Genomic DNA, 19,132 nt, shown 5'->3' with positions numbered 1-19,132 from the left:
AACTTATTTTTTCTTTTTCTAGATCAATTACCTACCTCACTGGGTCAAGTCCCATAACTCTGACATGTATTTTGGCCAAATTATGCCCCCTTTTGGACTTAGAAAATTCTGGTTAAAGTTTTGCATGCAAGTACATACAGCTATTACTAAAAGGCATATAGATTTGAAACTTATTTTTTCTTTTTCTAGATCAATTACCTACCTCACTGGGTCAAGTCCCTTAACTCTGACATGTATTTTGAGCAAATTATGCCCCCTTTTGGACTTAGAAAATTCTGGTTAAAGTTTTACATGCAAGTTACTATCTCAAAACTAATGCAGATATTGAATTGAAACTTCACATGTGTCTTCGGGTTATAAACTAGTTGATAGCACCAAGTCCATAACTCTGACCTTCATTTTGGCCAAATTATGCCCCCTTTTTGACTTAGAAAATTCTGGTTAAAGTTTTGCGTGCAAGTACATACAGCTATTACTAAAAGGCATATAGATTTGAAACTTATTTTTTCTTTTTCTAGATCAATTACCTACCTCACTGGGTCAAGCCCCATAACTCTGACATGTATTTTGGCCAAATTATGCCCCCTTTTGGACTTAGAAAATTCTGGTTAAAGTTTTGCGTGCAAGTACATACAGCTATTACTAAAAGGCATATAGATTTGAAACTTATTTTTCTTTTTCTAGGTCAATTACCTACCTCACTGGGTCAAGTTCCATAACTCTGACACGTATTTTGGGCAAATTATACCCCCTTTGGACTTAGAAAATTCTGGTTAAAGTTTTACATGCAAGTAACTATCTCCAAAACTACTACAGATATTAAATTGAAACTTCACATGTGTCTTCGGGGTTATAAAACTAGTTGATAGCACCAAGTCCCATAACTCTGACATGTATTTTGGGCAATTATGCCCCTTTTGGACTTAGAAAATCCGGGTTTTAAAGTTTTGCGTGCAAGTACATACGGCTATTACCAAAAGGCATATAGCTTTGAAACTTATTTATTCTTTTTCAAGGTCAATTACCAACCTCACTGGGTCAAGTTCCATAACTCTTAACATGTATTTGAGCAAATTATGCCCCCTTTTGGACTTAGAAAATTCTGGTTAAAGTTTAACATGCAAGTTACTATCCCCAAAACTAATGCAGATATTGAATTGAAACTTAACATGTTTCTTCGGGGTTATAAAACTAGTTGATAACATCAAGTCCCATAACTCTGATATGTATTTTGGGTAAAATTATGTCCCCTTTCGAACTTAAAACTCTTTTGATATTTAACATTTTGGGTAATAATTTCCTGCTTCTGTGACAATATTTCGAATAGTCGAGCTTGGCTGTCTTACGGACAGCTCTTGTTAGGTGTATTCTGGTTTAATGTGTGACCCGGATATTTGTTTGTTTCAGTGTAAGATTGAAGTATCTTTCACAAGCAAACACCAGATGCAATATTTTCACGAATGGCTTAGTCACAGTTGAAAGTGTAAGACATGGTGTTCATGAGTGAAAGATATTTTGATCTTTACATGTAAAACAAACAAATTTCTTTTTACTTGGACTATTTGAAGAATAGGTTGAACTATTGGACTCGACCGCATGTCCTTTGTCGGCATCCTGATTTGGTTTGTATGCAAGCTGGTATCTCAGTAAATACTTGTGGGAATGGATTGAAACACACACATTTCACACACTTATTCATTGATCAAGATATAAAAGGCGTAGGCACTTCTCTGGGGTATTTAACTCGTATCTTGACAAGCTGATTTTAAGACGTTTATTTGGAATTCTTAAACCTTTAAAAAATTTTAATGTCATACTATATCTTTAAAAAGACAATATCATTGCAGTTTTAAAAAAATACTCTAGGATTGCCAATAATTCATCAAATAATTTTCATTTCTTTATGCAGAGTTCAGGCTTTATATTCTGTGTTATCCAGATAAATGAAGTTATGCTTTTACTTATGGTTTATCAAACATGCAGAACTACCTAAAGACAAGTTCAATTTAGAACAAAAAAAAGCGACTTTGGAAGTCAACCGACTGGCTTCTTATTACAGTGGTTTAACTTTATAATGCTTGCTTGCTTCACCTGATAGAGGCAGGTTTTGAAACACCTTCCTTTTGGACAACAGCTGCATCTCCTGATATAAAACAAGATGCCACAAGATGGGATCTTTCAAGGGAAAAAGATTTAAAGTGATTCAGTCATTATAGATGGGCTAAAATAGAGCATATTTGTACTGTGAAATACTATACTAAGATTTTAACTTGATTGGGGGGGTGGGGGGGGGGTGCCGATTTAGAATTTTGAAGATAAATTGAAATTATAGTTGTTTTGATGGATTATAGTGACCATGGAAATAAGTGTTCCACAAATAATTATTTCACAGTAATTTAACAACATTTAACAACATTCGTTTAGTCAAACCATATGGTACTGTATAGTGTTGAGTCGTAAGTTGGCATAATGAAAAAAAAACTTGTATTCACTGAAGAAAAGCCTGGGAGCATTTCATTCATTTAAAATAAAAATTCTAAACCGGTGTTCAAAAGGATACTTAAATCTTCCACTTATCACTTAATGTATAAAATTAATTAATGAAAGCACCAGTGCCACCAGCAGGTTAAAGCACTGCACTGTGCTTTCATTAATTAATTTTCTGTGCAGTCTGATCTTGGTCTGCACTGTTCACTATTAGTCAGTAGATTTTCAGTGAACACCCCTTCAAAAAAAAAATTGGTACTGCCCAAGTTGAATGAAAGACCAATCCATTTTAGAGATTAAGCAGGGTAAAGGTTAAACAATGAACAAAGTGCATGCTATCCAGAATAATAGTAATAAATTTTTGTAACCAAAGACAGTATCACAACATTTGATCAGATACAGAATTCATGAGTTTTCTATCCAGATGCACCCTCCCCAGGCACCCTCTGCACCTGGAATAATGCTTAAAGGATACCTCTGGCATTGCTCCACCACTAAAAGCAGAAAAGTTGGCATATGACCTAAATTGTGTCAGTGTGTTGTAATTCATGAAAAAATTATCAGTATGCTCTGAAATAATTTTATAGATGTATTTGTATATGTCACTAATATTGTTTGTAAACATTTTATTTCAAAAAACAACATTTTAAAACAATTTTTACTCAAACCTGTCAGTTCATTAAATAAACAATTATGAAATTGACACTTTCTCATTAAAATCAAACCAGGAAAAGGATAAAAATACAAAGACTATACACTTTTCCTGATTTTTTAAATACATTTCAGATCAAAATAGTATGATGGAACGTTCTGCATTAAAACTACAGTATACATCAAAGGGAAGTAAATCTGCTTGCACTGGTAGGCAAATTGTCAAACAGCAGTACGGTTTCCATCATTTGGTCGCCAGTATGTTCAAGCATTTGCCTCGTCTCCTGTGGTGATCAGTTGATACTAATCCCTGCATTATCATTCTGTCTTTGCTAAATAACGTCCACCTCAACAAGACTTATTATCATTTTGTTGGTCAAGACAATGACCTCCGCTCGCAGTCCTTTGGTATGCGCAAGTCACCAAGAACGTTCAGGACAAAGGCTGGACAAGGTCAGAAAATAAATGAATATAAACCATCCAGGTCCTGGACGCCGCTTTCTCATAGAATTTTTCCAAATTCTGTGAAATCATTGTCGTGGGGATGAAATTTTGTGGTTTTGGTGAAAATGGTCATAATGTCATTGCATCTTGTGAAAGAACTGCTTTGTAATTATCAGTCCAACAGGCCATATGCTAGGAAACAGCTATTTCTTTATTATCTTTTGTTATAGCAAAACAATGTCCACCTCCACAGGCTATATATATCACAGTTTGGTTCTCTAATGCTGCCACCAGGGTCACAGTCTGAACATTAACCTCATCACCAGTGGCACACAGTCCATGCTCATTCCAGCCTAGAGCATACACTTTGCCATCTGTAATAAACCGTACAATTCCATTGAATTTCTGGTCATTAAAATGATCACTTGAGTGCCAACTACTATTCTGATGGGAGGGGAGGGCAGAGTAGACCAACTACCTGGAGCTTGAGGATTTAAACCCATTACGAGATTAATTTAAGGTCATGGTCTTCCTGACCTAAGTCCAGGATGGAGCCAATGATCATAGTTGGCACTGGCTGTTCCTTTACATGCAAATTAAGAGAAATCAGCTAAAACTTAAGCAACTGCAAAGAAAAATACTAAGTAAATGTATAACTTACTACGGTAATTGTTGGGAAAATATAAATTTGACTAGCATTATCTTTTCCAACTCCCTTACATCAGGTACCTTATATCTTATGAATAAATCACATATCATGGTTCTAATATTTGACCCACCTTATTTGTAACAATGTTTTTGCTTCATTTCTCTTTCAGATATAAGGCAATACCTTTGATATTATCATAACAATTTTGATGATAATATGAAAAAAATTTGATGGTATTTTCAATTGCAAAGTTGACCAATTTTTTGACATTTTTCTTAAATTCAACTTTATGAATGGATTATTATAAAACTTGAAATATATCTTAGTCTGATATAAGAACCCTCAGAGTATTAGGGTGGTGATGGGGGAGGGGAATCCAAGCTGCTACTCAATAAAAACAAGAGCACCGCCTTGCGGGTGCTGATGCTCGTCTGATTTTTTTTGTGTAATAGAAATATTGTCCTACCCATGATTTTCTAAGTCTAAAAAGGGCCATCATTCTTGCAAAAAGCAGGATAGAGTTATGTTTCTTGATGTACAGTGTCCACTTATGATGGTGAAAAACTGTTGCAAGTTTTAAAGCAATAGCTTTGATAGTTTATGAGAAAAGTTGACTTAAACATAATACTCAACCAAGAAATTGATCTTCTAAGTCCAAAAGGGGCAATAATTATTGCAAAAAGCAGGATGGAGTTACGCTGCTTGCTGTACAGGGTCAGCTTATGATGGTGAACAAGTGTTGCAAGTTTCAAAGCAATAGCTTTGATAGTTTAAGAGAAAAAGTTGACCTAAACTTAAAACTTAACCAAGAAATCTGATATTTTCTAAGTCCAAAAGGGGCCATAAATCTTGCAAAAAGCAGGACAGAGTTATGTTTCTTGCTGTACAGGGTCAACTTATGATGGTGAACAAGTGTTGCAAGTTTTAAAGCAATAGCTTTGATAGTTTAGGATAAAAGCTGACCTAAACATAGAACTTAACCAAGAAAACTGATTTTCTAAGTCCAATAGGGGCAATAAATCTTGCAAAAAGCAAGATGGAGTTATGTTTCTTGATGTACAGAGTCTGCTTATGATGGTGAACAAGTATTCCAAGTTTCAAAGCAATAGCTTTGATAGTTCGGGAGAAAAGTTGACCTAAACATAAAACTTAACCAAGAAATCTGATATTTTCTAAGTACAAAAGGGGCCATAAATCTTGCAAAAAGCAAGATGGAGTTATGTTTCTTGCTATACAGGGTCAGCTTATGATGGTGAACAAGTATTCCAAGTTTCAAAGCAATAGCTTTGATAGTTTAGGAGAAAAGCTGACCTAAACATAAAACTTAACCAGGCAACGCCGACACAGACGCCGACGCCGACGCCGACAACCGCTCAAGTGATGACAATAACTCATCATTTTTTTTTTAAAAAATCAGATGAGCTAAAAATCAAGACCAGGTGGATCAAACAACAGGCATGCTGTTTTCACCAAACCTGTTGACTATGATAATGTAACATCTTGTACCTAAATAACAACTGTCAAATGAATTTGAAATAAAATAATAACATAAGGACTGTGAGGATATATTTATGGATTTATTTAACTGACATAGTACTATACCTGCAAGAAACAAGGTATGTTCTGATCCACATGTATAGGATGATACTTTCACACAGGTATCAATCGGTGCTGGTACATGACTGTATGTGGTTCCCTCTGGCCTTGACCTTCCTAACTGACCATAGTCACCTCGTCCCCAGCTATACAATGCTCCTGAATCTTTGTAAAATGAGCTATTTATCATTAACATTTAATAGTGCTGGTCTTGCAAACATTAGTGTTGTTATAAATTATATCAAAATGACTTCAGAAAAAAAGGTTACATATTTATCTAAAATCTTACTACACAGCTACGAGACTCCTTAATTTTGACCAAGAATTCGAACATTCAAAGAATGTTAAATTTCATTTGAAATCAAGGTTAACAAGAAATATCATTAAAAATGATGGTTGGCGAATTGTAATAAGGAAAGAAGTTTATGATTTTTTCATCTAACATTCATCTTTCATCTAACATTTTTCAAATTGCAAAACTAAATACCGCACTTTAACAATTTAAATGGTTCTCTTTTAATTTTTCGCAAAGGTTTCGTAGGGTTGCAATTTTGTTTCGTTTATCCTTAGACGAATAATTACAGCAGTAGTTTGATGAAGATTCATGAAGTGGTTCATGAGAAGAGGTCATTAAACATGTTTATATTTTTAGCTAAATTGGTCCCTATCCCCATTTGTAACAAAATAGCAGGAGACCTTACGATATTGTTACACATCGAGTTTGATAAAAATCCATTACATTTTAGTGGTTAATGAGAAGAAAGGCATATCTACTTTTAGCTATAGTGGTCCCTAATAGGGCCCAAGTTCCTATATAAATAAATTTGGAAGAGGACCTTATAATGATGCTCCAGACCAAGTATGACAAAGATCCACCAAGCTGTTCATGAGACGCTGTATAAAGGCATTTCTAGTTTTATCTCTAGCAGCCCCTAAAAGGGGTTAAATGTCCCAGCAGAACAAAGTTGACTGCGGGCCTAATAAAGATGCTACAAATCAAGTTTAATTTGAATACACGAGAAAAATTCAATTAAAGGATTTTTTTATTTATTATTTTTACTTATTTCTAAAATAGGTCAACTGATCCCGCTTTAACAAGTGCATATTCGCTATTCATGAATCTTTGGACAATGACGTCACACTTATAAAAAAAGTGAAGGTCAAGCAAAACATACAATTGTAATTATTTCAATATTTCTGTTTCATAAGCAAAGTTTAACCGTAGTCATATCACGTACATAAACTTATGCAGCGTACCTTCATTTCAGAGTAATGAGATTCAGTCATTATATAGCATATATATAATAAAACAGATTTCAACTGAGTTCAATATTTGCATACCGTACTAAAGAAAAATATTCATACATAATAAATCAGTTAAATAATTTATAACAAATATATCAAAGCAAACAAATACTCATTTTAATATGCAATCTGAATAAGTCACAAAAGCAAGAAACCTTTTCATATACAGATGACAATTGTAATAAGGAAAATCTTTTAAAAAGCACTTCTCTACATAAAAGACTCTTATCACACCCTTATTCATGTGATACGCAGACCGTATTCAGCTCTTTCTTTAATTTGATATATGTTGGTATTTGAACAGGTTTTTATCATATTTATTAAACTTACTTATCATTTTGAGATATATCAATATTCTTGCTAAATATACTAAGCCAAAGTTAGCTTTAAAACTGTGAACAGCGTTGTTTAGGATAAACGTTTTGTCTACATTTCACTCAGCGTAGCACAATCAACAGAGTGAAAGAAATTGACACTCTCGTCCAACCAGGCAGAGTGTTGCATAAATCTTCCATTTTCAAGTACTTTGATTTGCAAACTGAAGTCACGTGGCATAGGTAACGAAAACGAATTTAGACGGCGTCGCCGAAAAACACTGAGCCACTGAGCAAGCAAAAGGTTTGTTGCTTGACAAATCTCTTCTCTATTAAGGAAACCAAAATAAATGTAAATATTTTCTTTTTAATTTATTATTGAATTTCATAAAGTCATGGTTGGGAAACTAAGCATTTTTAAGATGTAAACACTGCATGTGTCTATTAATGTCATTGCATTTGCCTTTTTTGATGTTTTGTGCAGAATAAAATTACTTTGAACACTGGAAATACTTTCTAGCCTTTCCATCTGAAGGTACTTAATGTGACTTATCCCGTAAGCCAGTCACCCAATACTTAATTTTTCTTCTACATATACTGATCTCCATTACATTCTCTTAGCAACCACTCGACTTTTGACAGCATTATCTGACAATTACATACCTGTCTGGGCAATAAGATGTGTCCATCCAGATTGAATAAGCTTCACCTTTTCATCTCCAAACAATTTCTGACTGATCATATATGGTGTGTTGACCTGTGGTTTGACCTCTGAAGATTGTGTAGACTGACCATACTTGTTACATCCCCATACCAACACCTGACCCTGATCTAAAATAGTATGTACATATGTCAAATTAAAAAGGAAGAAAGTATATATATTCTATCTATTTTAATTAAGAAGTAAGATATAGAAGAACCATGTTTTAATATATTTAAACATGAAGATGATATATACCTGTGGAATAATTTCAGAATGGCTTAGTCCATATTCTACACAGTCTATAACCAAACAGGAGTGTTAAAATATATTTTTTTAAAACATGGTGGTGTTATATTTTGTTTGGTTTCAAATATTTCTCTTACATTCAAAAAGTAAATGGAATTGGGAAGTACTATTGTGAAATCATTTAATTTCGTGGTTTTGGTCAAAACGGCAATTTGGCGGGAATATGAATTCGTGGATTTTAACTTTTGAACATAAAATGAATGAGAATTTTACTTCTTCATTGGGATTAAAGTTTGTGGATTGACTCAACTACGAAATTCATGAAAATTAGTCCCCGACGAATATCAATGATTTCACAGTATTTCTTGATGCTACATATTCTAGGTTAATGTGACGTCGAGATAATTAGTGAAGAGGTAACATGTTCCACAGAATAATTTAGACTTTATTAAACCCAAAACAAACAAATAAACAATAATACTTCAAACACTGTCAAAATTAGTAGCATCTTCACTCACCTGTCAGAGCGACAGTGTGGTACGATCCAGCAGACACTGACACTACTCTCCCAATACCAGCCGGAAACATTACTATAAAAAATATAACCATATTACCATCGCTATATTACATATAAAGGTCTGTTTCTACAATTTTTGAATAATTCTAATATTGGTATATACCAATGAACTGTTTGTATATTTGCAAATAATGTTAAATAATTCCAAATTCTTCTTTTAAACCTGCTTGAAATTTGCAGGTTTCTTATATCATGCACAAATATCTAAAAAAATAACCACAAGGACCACATGATAGAGTACTAGAAATTATATAACTGTAAAGATTTCATCAACATTGTGATTTTCCCATACACTAGGTGGACGGATAGCTCAGTGGTTTGCACACTGGCCTTCCAATCCTGAGGTCGGGGGTTCAATCCCCTGCAGCTACTCGGGAATTTTCAGAAACACTTTTCAGTGTTTCCCACCTAACTAGAGGTGTACTGGTCAGGAACCCAGGCAATCCTTGTGTGTATCAGTGCTATACACTGGGCACGTTAATGAACCAGGCTGTCTGTTCGCAAAGAGCTAGGCTAAGTTAGCGGGACAAGCCTGTATCTGATTTCTGATCTCTCTGTCGTGGGGGCTTTGTCTCTCTCTGTCCCTCTGGTCAGATCGCTCTGTGTCTGTACTAGTAGAGGATGAATTACGCGCCCTGTGTGGCTGCATTTGAACTATGTAAAGCGCCTTTGACATGAAATTGATCATGAAAAGGGCGCTATATAAGTAAAACTTCAACTACATGACCCTATCCTTTTCTCTTTTTTTTTTTGCTAGACGTTTTAAGTATACTCTGAAATTGTGAAAAATGAAGCTTAATTAAATTCTACTTTGTTGAAAAAAGAACTGATCCAAAAATGCAGAACTACCTTAAGAACTTGTAATAAACTTTAACAGAGCGTTTTTTACTTCGGAAATAGTCTAATAAAATAGATTTTAGTTTTGTGTGCTTTGTTGGCAAATAAAGCACAGTTTTGAGTTAAGATGCGTAGTAATCTAAGCACAAAGGCCGACACATCTGAACGAAAAAACATGTTTTATTTGCCAACAAAGAATGCAAAACTAAAATCTATTTTCATTCTAACACATTTGAATTACACCTGGAAGGAATATTAATCTGGAATAAAATGAGGTTTTAAATACGCGGGAGTAAACTGGAATAGCCAAAAGTAGTTCATTTTGTGAAATCAACAAGACAATACAGGGTAAAATCCTTCTTTGTTTATATAAATGAAAACTTTAAAGTGTTAGCATTTAATTGCATGGAAACAGCAAAACACACAGTTTCATATCTCATTGAAATTCATGCATTGGAAATCTGTCAAAACATTGGGTATGCCAGTGAAATAAGAAACTACCTTTAGTAGGTGAGGTCACTTTTAATGGCGGTTTCTCATCTACTGGAACAGCACACTGTCCTTTCTTTGAATGCCCCCAACAATACACATCACCATTTTCTGAAGATTCAATAACATTTCTATATTAAACAAGAAATTTATAGAAAATAAGTATGTTTCTTTTCACTATTGAAAACACTGAATGTTATGGGAAATATTGTCAACAGTTACTGTGTTGCAACTTTCACCATCAATGCATACTAATAAAACATGTACAATCTCATGATGTCAGTAATTAAGTCTATCCTTACACCCCTAATAATAATGGAAGGGCCCTCGATAATGTTGTCATAACTTTTGGCCCAACCCATTTGTATATTTGACATATTTGATGTATGTGATTGTTTTTTGTGTTTCTGTATATATGGACAATAAAATATGATTTAACTAAACTAATAATAGATCCTAATTTTCCCATTTTTCGGGCACTTACACGTACACCTGGGGCCAAATGGGCATTAGTTCACTCGTGGAATGGATTTTACATAAAATATTTAAACACTTTTCATGCTAATGTTTGCATGTTTTCAGGTTGTTTACTTGAAAGCGTAAGTAGGGTGTTTATTCTGCCGGCCGCTTTCTGAGGGTACCCAATTTCAGTTGACTTTCATTTAACACCCCTTTTTCTTTTTGTTTTCTTGAAGCCATTGTATGGTTATCTTGTAGAATAGGTCTACGACAGAGTGAAAATCTAGAAACTTGTTCTGAAGTAGCTGGATTTTATAGGAAACAAGGAACAATTTCTTTTATTGGTATATAGCCTTCGTACAGAGACACAATCTCCTATGCAGTGACTCCACTTACATTCAAGTTTATGCAGTGTTAGGGAAGACAAGTGCTGCTTGGAGTTTAGCTGGGAGAATGTGTGCCATCAGGCATAAAATCCACAGACCTGTGCACTTAAACACAAGTGCAGACTTCAAATAACTTTACTGAAATACATAATAATCTGACAGAAAAAAGCAAACAAGGGTTGTTCATAAAATACTTATACCCACCACGATGGCCTGTTGGAGGCAAGTGGGTATATTATTTTGTATCCTTTGACTTTGACCTTAAACCAGTCAACCAAATGGTCTAACAATGGACGGGCAAAAAAACACTGAGCAAAACATTTACCCCCTCTTCTTTGAAGGAGGCATATAACAAAAAGACAGAGTATTTAAATGAAGTTTTCAATACCTGCTAATGCTACAACATGTCTGAGACCAGCTGCCACTTGAATAAACTTCAGTCCCTCGCATATCTTTCTCTGGAATTTCAGTATTAAAGAAACTAAGTAATAACGTACCGGTACTCCATCTTTTCAGTATATATAATGAGTACTGTTCATTTTCATTAAAATGTCACAGGTGGATATAATGACAGAGCCAGTGCCCATTACATAATTATTATAGTTTTTTACACTTATTGAATGGTTTGCCAGTCAATAGTCAAAACTATTGCCCCAATGTCCATAGGACCACGGACACATAGTCAATAGTCAAAACTACTGCCCCAATGTCCATAGGACCACGGACACATAGTCAATAGTCAAAACTACTGCCCCAATGTCCATAGGACCACGGACACATAGTCAATAGTCAAAACTACTGCCCCAATGTCCATAGGACCACGGACACATAGTCAATAGTCAAAACTACTGCCCCAATGTCCATAGGACCACGGACACGTAGTCAATAGTCAAAACTACTGCCCCAATGTCCATAGGACCATGGACACGTAGTCAATAGTCAAAACTACTGCCCCAAAGTCCATAGGACCACGGACAAACAGTTCTGACTTAACTGACTGTCAAGCCCTTCAGTAAGTGTTTTATTACATGACATCAGAGAGTAAATTTTCATTATCATTTGCTTCAAGTCATGCTTTATCCCAGCAAAATGCAGTGTTAAATACAGACCAGTCAAATAGCACAAATTATGAACTGGTGATTTATTTAACCTTTTACCTGATAATTTCTATAATGAACTTGTACATCTTTCAATTTGGACAGTACCATTAACTAAGGGGTGCATACCAAAAAGATACTGACTGAATAGCAAACAGTGCAGATCATGTCATAATCAGACTGCATGGATGTGCAGGCTGATCATGATCTGCACTGGTCGCAAAGGCAGAATCAATTGTGTCCTGCATTATAAGGGTTAAGAAGTCATGTAATACTTATTTTTGGTTGATTTTAGATACACAGAGTGCACTGACCATCTAATTGTGCACAAATAAAATGGACTATAATATGGAAGAAACTTTCAATTACAATTTATAAATCAGTTGTGGGTTTGAAACTTACTGTGGTTGTGGCTACATGCACCAGCTCTCATTTTTTTCCAGGACTCAAGACTTGAATGAGATTAATTCAGTAAGTGTAAACTAAATATGTTATAAGGCAAGGAAGAGTTATAGAAACACTCCATCCTGTATGGTGTCATTGTGTGGATCTGTGGCCTAGAAGTTATGTGTCAAAGTACAAAACCAGCAAACTACATTCTGGTCCAGGACTCCTTACTTAACAGTCTTTGGGAAAAGCTTACATGAACAGTAAGAAATCTGCATAAATATACATGTACTATGACATCAAAACGTGAAAGAAATGGTTGTAAGAATAAATGTTTCACCCTTTTAGCAGGTGATGGTGCAGCAACTTACTGGCACTAAACACTTGTTTGGTAAACTTGAATCTCCCAACTGCCCAAATGTGTTTGATCCCCAACTGTACAAATCAGATGATTCTGGAAAAGAAAACAGAAATCATTTTAACCCCTATAATGCTGGACACGATTGACTCTGCCTTTGCGACCAGTGTAGATCATGCAGTCTGATCATGGTCTGCACTGTTCGCTGTTCTGTCAGTACATTTTCAGTTAACACCCCTTCGCAAAATAAATGGTACTGCCAAAATTTAACGATGGACCAATCCGTTATAGAAATTTAGCAGGTCGAGGGTTAAACAGCAACACTTTGATAGGTTGTTCAGATATTACCTATATCAGACTTTCACCAATTTTAATACTCTTGTGGATTACATGCAACTATCCCATACTTAAAACAAATTTATTTTTCTAGAGTTTTTCTGGTTTTATTACATTTGTAGCTCCACTATTCAGAGAATAGGGGGGCTATACTACTCGCCCCGGCGTCGGCATGGGCGTGACCCTTCTTGGTTAAAGTTTTTCGGCAACCTTTGTTTTTCTGTCATATCTTTGTTACTATTGCTTATATCTTACTGTAACTCACATAAACATTGTCCAGTATACAAACAATGTATGTACATGGGCTGAGCCCATTATACCCAAGGTCAAGGTCACCAAGCTGTTATACTTAGGTTATTTTTAAGGTTAAAGTTTTTCGGCAACCTTTGTCTTCTTGTCATATCTTTGTTTCTATTGCTTATCTCTTACTGTAACTTTACATAAACATTGTCCAGCATACAAACAAAGTATGTATAGGGACTGGACCCATTATACCCAAGGTCAAGGTCACCAAGATGTTATACTTCAGTTATTTTTAAGGTTAAAGTTTTTCGGCAACCTTTGTTTTTATGTCTTATCTTTGTTACTTTTGCTTATATCATACTGTAAGTTCAAATAAACATTGTCCAGCATACAAACAAAGTATGTGTAAGGGCTGGGCCCATTATACCCAAGGTCAAGGTCACCAAGGAGTTATACTTTGAATTATTTTCATGTTAATTTTTTTCGAAAGCTTCGTTTATAAACATGTCTTTGGTACTTTAAAAGATAATGACTTGAAATTAAAAGTATTTGTTTATAATCATCTGCATGTGTGGCTACATACCCCATAACTCTAATTGTGTTTTTGACAGAATTATGCCTCTTTTGTACTTAAACTTTTTTGCAATCTTTGCTTTCTGGATACTACTTTAATGCAATATAAGATAAAGACTTGAAACTTAAAATGTATCTTTATCATCATCATCTGCATGTGTGGTAACAATCCCCATAACTCTGATTTGTATTTTTGAATGAATTATGCCCCTTTTATACTTAAAATTTTTACAAACTTCGTTTTCTGGACATAACTTTGGTACTATATAAGATAATGACTTGAAACTCAAAATATATCTTTATCATCATCATCTGCATGTGTTGTAACAATCCTAATAACTCAAGTTTGTGTATTTGATGGAATTATGCCCCTTGGTGTATCTTCCTTTTAAAGTAGAGGTCTCTTGTTCAGACATATATTCATTTTACTGTCAAATTCCCGAATAGTGGAGCGCGCTGTCTTACGGACAGTTCTTGTTATACCTGTTATTGCTAGAGAGAAGTCCCATCCTCCTGTTGCTATGGTAACATTTTCATCGTTGCCTACTGTGACTGGTGTCAGAACAAATACGTCATCTGTGCTGTTCAAACCCAACTGACCTTTGTTATTGGATCCACATGTATACAGCTTGCCAATACCTATAATAAAGCAACAGAGTTTTTTTACCTTAAGTTGCCAAACCAAGACATTTAACATTAAATCAATCATGTACATTTTGTCTTAAGAATATTACCTCAGTAATGTTGTCATGGATTTGTAAATTTTCCTTGAAACAGATCAAGGATTTGGGGTCATGATGGTAAACAAGTATGCAAAATATGAAAGCAATATCTCAATGGACTTTGAAAATATTTGTTGTGGTACGCAAACTTTAACATTACAATAAGCATATTCTAAGTCGAAAAGGGGCCATAATTCAGTCCAAGTGCTTGATAGAGTTGTCTGCTCCTGTTTACAGAATGGGGTCATGATGGTAAACAAGTATGCAAAATATGAAAGCAATACCTTAATGGACTTTGAAAATATTTGAGGTGGTACGCAAACTTTAACATTTGTGTGATGCTCACGCTCACGCCGACGCTGAGGCGAGTAGGATAGCTCCCCTATTCTTCGAATAGTTGAGCTAAAAACACAATTTAATTTAATTTTTAAATTGTTTGCTTTTCAAGTGAGAAAATTGACTTTATATGTTACTTACGTAAATATATTTTCAATGCTTCCATTCTTACGTACATGTATTGTAAAAAAAAATGTCACTTTTTTAAATTTATAAATTATCATAAATTATATTTTCAAATAAATAATTATAATTCTGTGTTTAAAATACCAGCAATAACTAGAGTGTGGCCACCTCCACCATGTATCAGTTTGATATTTGCTGGAACATTGGTAGCAGGCTTTGGTAATAATCTGTCGTCACAGTCACCCTGGGCAAGCTGGCCGTACGAATTGGCACCCTGAAGTACATAACATTAATAAATAAAAAAGGTAAACATGCAGCTGGACGACCTCTTCCGTGTATTATTTCAGCCTTTACAGAAATGTTGTACTTTAACAAAGTGCTCAAGGTGAGCATGAGGCATCCATCCATCCGTTCCATTAAACAACATATGGACCTAAACCACTTGGCCATTTTTGATGAAACTTCACAATGATGTTCCTTGGATGGTCTTCTTTAAAAAATATTCAAAGAATTGAAGTCCATACAGAACTCTAGTTGCCACAACAACTGAAAGAAAAAACTTAAAAAATCTTCTTGTCCAAAACCACAGGTCCTGAGGCTTTTATATTTGGTATGTAGCATCACCTAGTGGTCCTCTACCAAGATTGTTCAAATTATCCCCCTGGGGTCAAATATGGCCCCATCCTTGGGGGTCACATGGTTTACATAGACTTATATAGGGAAAACTTTGAAAATCTTCTTGCCCAAATTGCATGGACTAGGGCTTTGATATTTGGTATGTAGCATTATCTAGAAGTTCTCCACAAAGATTGTTCAAATTACCTCCCTTGGGTCAAATATGGCCCAATCCTGGGGGTCACATTGTTTATATAGATGTATAGGGAAAACATTGAAAATCTTCTAGTCAAAAACTGCATGGACTAGGGCTTTGATATTTGGTACTTAGCATTATCTTGAGGTTCTCTACCTAGATGTTCAAATTATCTTCCTAGGGTCAAATATGGCCCCGTCCTGGGGGTCACATGGTTTATATATACTTATATAGGGAAAAACTTCAAAAAATATTTTCTTGTCCATACCCACAGGTCCTAGGGCTTTGATATTTTGTATGTAGCATCATCTTGTGGTCCTCTACCAAGATTGTTCAAATTATCCCCCTGGTATCAAATATGGCACTGCCCTTGCGGTCACATGGTTTATATAGACTTATATATTAAGGAAAATTTTGAAAACCTTATTTTACAAAACCACATGGCCTAGCGCTTTGATATTTGGTATGTAGCATTGTGCAGTACTCCTTTTCCAAGATTGCTCAAATTATCCCCTGGGGTTAAAACTGGGTGGGTGGGGGGCTCAAGGTTTAAACAGACTTGTATAGGGAAAAACCTTTAAAAAATTCTTATCTAAAACCATAAGGCCCAGAGCTTAGATATTTAGTATGTTGCATGCTCATGATCATCATCTTCAATAATCGCCTCACTCTAGAAGAGTATACATGCGATTTGATTAAAATACTGTACATGCCACAAGGGACAACTATTCACATATAAAAGACTAAAAGTCTCTCTATGTACACAGTTTAAAAAACTGATAAAATTAAGACTGGCATTTAATTAGAATGTGTTGATACTTCCTAGAACAGTCTTAAAGCCCTCTAGCATAGACTGATTTACGCCACACTGAGGCAGGCGGTTCCAAAGGACAACAATGGCTGGGAAGAAGCTGTGTTGGTAGGCAGATTTGCTACAGGAGATTTGGTTGTACTGTTGGTTATGGATTCTGGCTGATCTTGATTGCCGTAGAGGAGGATCAGGAATAGTGGTTCTCTACCAAGACTGTTCACACCATGACCCTAGGGTCAATATATGCCACCCCGAGGGGTCCCTTGTTTTACATTGACTTATATAGGAAAGATTTATTATCAACATGTGAAGTTGTGAACCCATAGCCAGTCACCCACACCGACTGATCACACACCCCTCCCCCTCCCCAGCCCACATTTTTTTCTCTTTTTTTTTTAAACATTAAATCTTCCATGAATATTTATCAACATGCAAAGTTGTATCCTCCCCCCACCTCGCTCCTCCACCAAATCACACCTACCACCCTGATCATGCCCCCCCCCCCCCCCCCCCGCCCCACCCACACCAATTTTTTTTTTTTAGTTCTTTTATTTTCCATCAAATTTTATTATCAACATGTGAATTTTTGTACCCTCACCCGGACCTCAACCCCTGCCCCCCACCTCAACACACACATACACAGTACTTACCTGTCTCATGTCTGTGTATATTTAGTGGTAACTTTTAAATGTTCAAGCAAGCAACTAAAAACTCAGGTGAGCGATATAGGGCCATCATGGCCCTCTTGTTCGATTATTACAGGACACTTTGTATAGTTTTATGTACACTAGCATATTTAGTCAAAACTCATAAAAATATCACTTCGGACCCGGTTTTGACTATTGGGAGGCAAGCCATCATTCAACACTCGTGAAGAACGACAAAACAATACTGGAAATCAAACCCACATCAGCCCCGAACCGTGACAGTCGTTGCAGCCTCCCTGTATGCCAAAGGAATCGGTAAATATATAGCAAATATATACGACTGTCTGTGCTGTCAAAGCGCGAACGCTAGAGACATTATACATGCATGTACTATGTACACACTGATTGTTACTAAATATAGCCATAACCATTCATCGATTTTTCCAGCAAAATACCCACGAGATCCCGACTCGCAAGTCAGCCAATCAGATTAGCCCGCAGATCCGGGCAGACACTGTGTGATCTTTTGATCAACGACAGAATGTACTGACAAAAAGTATGCCAATTAAGGACCAATTAGTGAACCAGTAGCACGTCCCTCCCGCAGAAATCGAGACTTAAACTCACATACCCATGACCAAAAGGTCATTCTTTGGCGTTCTAATTTGTCCAGCCCACTTTTTCCGTGATAAGTCTGTAGGCAATGTACACAATTTCATGTTATTTGATAGGAAATTAGTCTCGTCACGTGACCCGCCTCACCATTATTGATTGGAGAAATGATCGACGTACACTGTGGTTTTGGCTATTCCGTCTATCAATTTTTGGTACGATATAACTGTGTCTTCTTAAAAATCTGAGCCAATTGCTGAAATAAATGTATTTTTGTTATTAATCCGTAAAATAAAACAATAATAATTGCAAGGTGATTTGATTTAAAAGATCAAAATTCTTTTTTAAAAGAGTTATTCTCAATTAAATTGTATTCCCGACCTATAAAATCTTTAATGACTCCGCACCAATGGCGACGATTCAGTGGACTACATTTGGACATGATTCGCCGTACATTTTATGTTGATTTTCATAGCCAATCAAACAGAATCGGCTTTATTTTGGTTGTATGTAAGTCCAATTATCACTTATTTTACTCTCTTTTATGTTTTAAACCGTTAATATTATTGTGATATTTGTAAAAGACCGTGAAGTTGTAAGAAAAGATCAAATGATCATTGTTCCGCATCAAATTTATGTTTCTTTCTTTTAGTGCTGTTATTTAGGTCTAACGTTTTCTGTGACCAGGTATAAATGTGTAGTCTACTATATTACACGAGAAAATTGTTCAGAACCTTTTAATTTATTAATACCCTTAACGACATGAAGATTGACAAGTAAATCCCGATTATTGTGAAATTATCTTAAAATGAGGCCCGAAATGGGGATTTTGATATTGATTAATTTAAATGCTTTTATTTACTTATGAGACATACTAAGGTATCGGCCTGAAAGTTTGCTACTATCTGCCTAGCATAGCTTGTTAAAGTG

The 19,132-nt window shown here is 35.4% G+C and overlaps 2 protein-coding genes across 5 annotated transcripts in view; one reads left to right on the top strand and one right to left on the bottom strand.

Moving 5' to 3' along the window:
* Window positions 1-3,063: 3,063 nt before the first annotated feature.
* The window catches only part of LOC123537328 (secretion-regulating guanine nucleotide exchange factor-like), a 17,898-nt gene continuing 1,829 nt past the window's right edge, over window positions 3,064-19,132 (bottom strand). The window contains exons 2-11 of one of the 2 annotated variants that reach the window (XM_045321009.2): window positions 18,222-18,458; window positions 15,466-15,595; window positions 14,621-14,776; window positions 12,999-13,081; window positions 11,532-11,601; window positions 10,311-10,409; window positions 8,914-8,985; window positions 8,110-8,277; window positions 5,834-5,992; window positions 3,064-3,956 (exon numbers count right to left, since the gene is read on the bottom strand). In XM_045321009.2, the coding sequence (XP_045176944.2) occupies window positions 3,775-3,956; window positions 5,834-5,992; window positions 8,110-8,277; window positions 8,914-8,985; window positions 10,311-10,409; window positions 11,532-11,601; window positions 12,999-13,081; window positions 14,621-14,776; window positions 15,466-15,595; window positions 18,222-18,239 (1,137 nt within the window). In that variant the 5' untranslated portion in view covers window positions 18,240-18,458 and the 3' untranslated portion in view covers window positions 3,064-3,774. Of the gene's footprint in view, window positions 3,957-5,833; window positions 5,993-8,109; window positions 8,278-8,913; window positions 8,986-10,310; window positions 10,410-11,531; window positions 11,602-12,998; window positions 13,082-14,620; window positions 14,777-15,465; window positions 15,596-17,593; window positions 17,816-18,221; window positions 18,459-19,132 lie in introns of those variants that run through there. The other variant, XM_045321010.2, reaches the window with a different exon arrangement.
* LOC123537327 (nuclear transcription factor Y subunit alpha-like) overlaps window positions 18,611-19,132 on the top strand; it is a 24,515-nt gene continuing 23,993 nt past the window's right edge. The window contains exon 1 of one of the 3 annotated variants that reach the window (XM_053528964.1): window positions 18,611-18,708. In XM_053528964.1, the coding sequence (XP_053384939.1) occupies window positions 18,662-18,708 (47 nt within the window). In that variant the 5' untranslated portion in view covers window positions 18,611-18,661. The remainder of the gene's footprint in view (window positions 18,709-19,132) is intronic. The other 2 variants (XM_053528963.1, XM_053528965.1) reach the window with 2 other exon arrangements.

Source organism: Mercenaria mercenaria, chromosome 17 (genome assembly GCF_021730395.1).
Source record: "Mercenaria mercenaria strain notata chromosome 17, MADL_Memer_1, whole genome shotgun sequence".
Classification (NCBI taxonomy): domain Eukaryota; kingdom Metazoa; phylum Mollusca; class Bivalvia; order Venerida; family Veneridae; genus Mercenaria; species Mercenaria mercenaria.
This window is presented reverse-complemented; position numbering and strand designations above follow the sequence as displayed.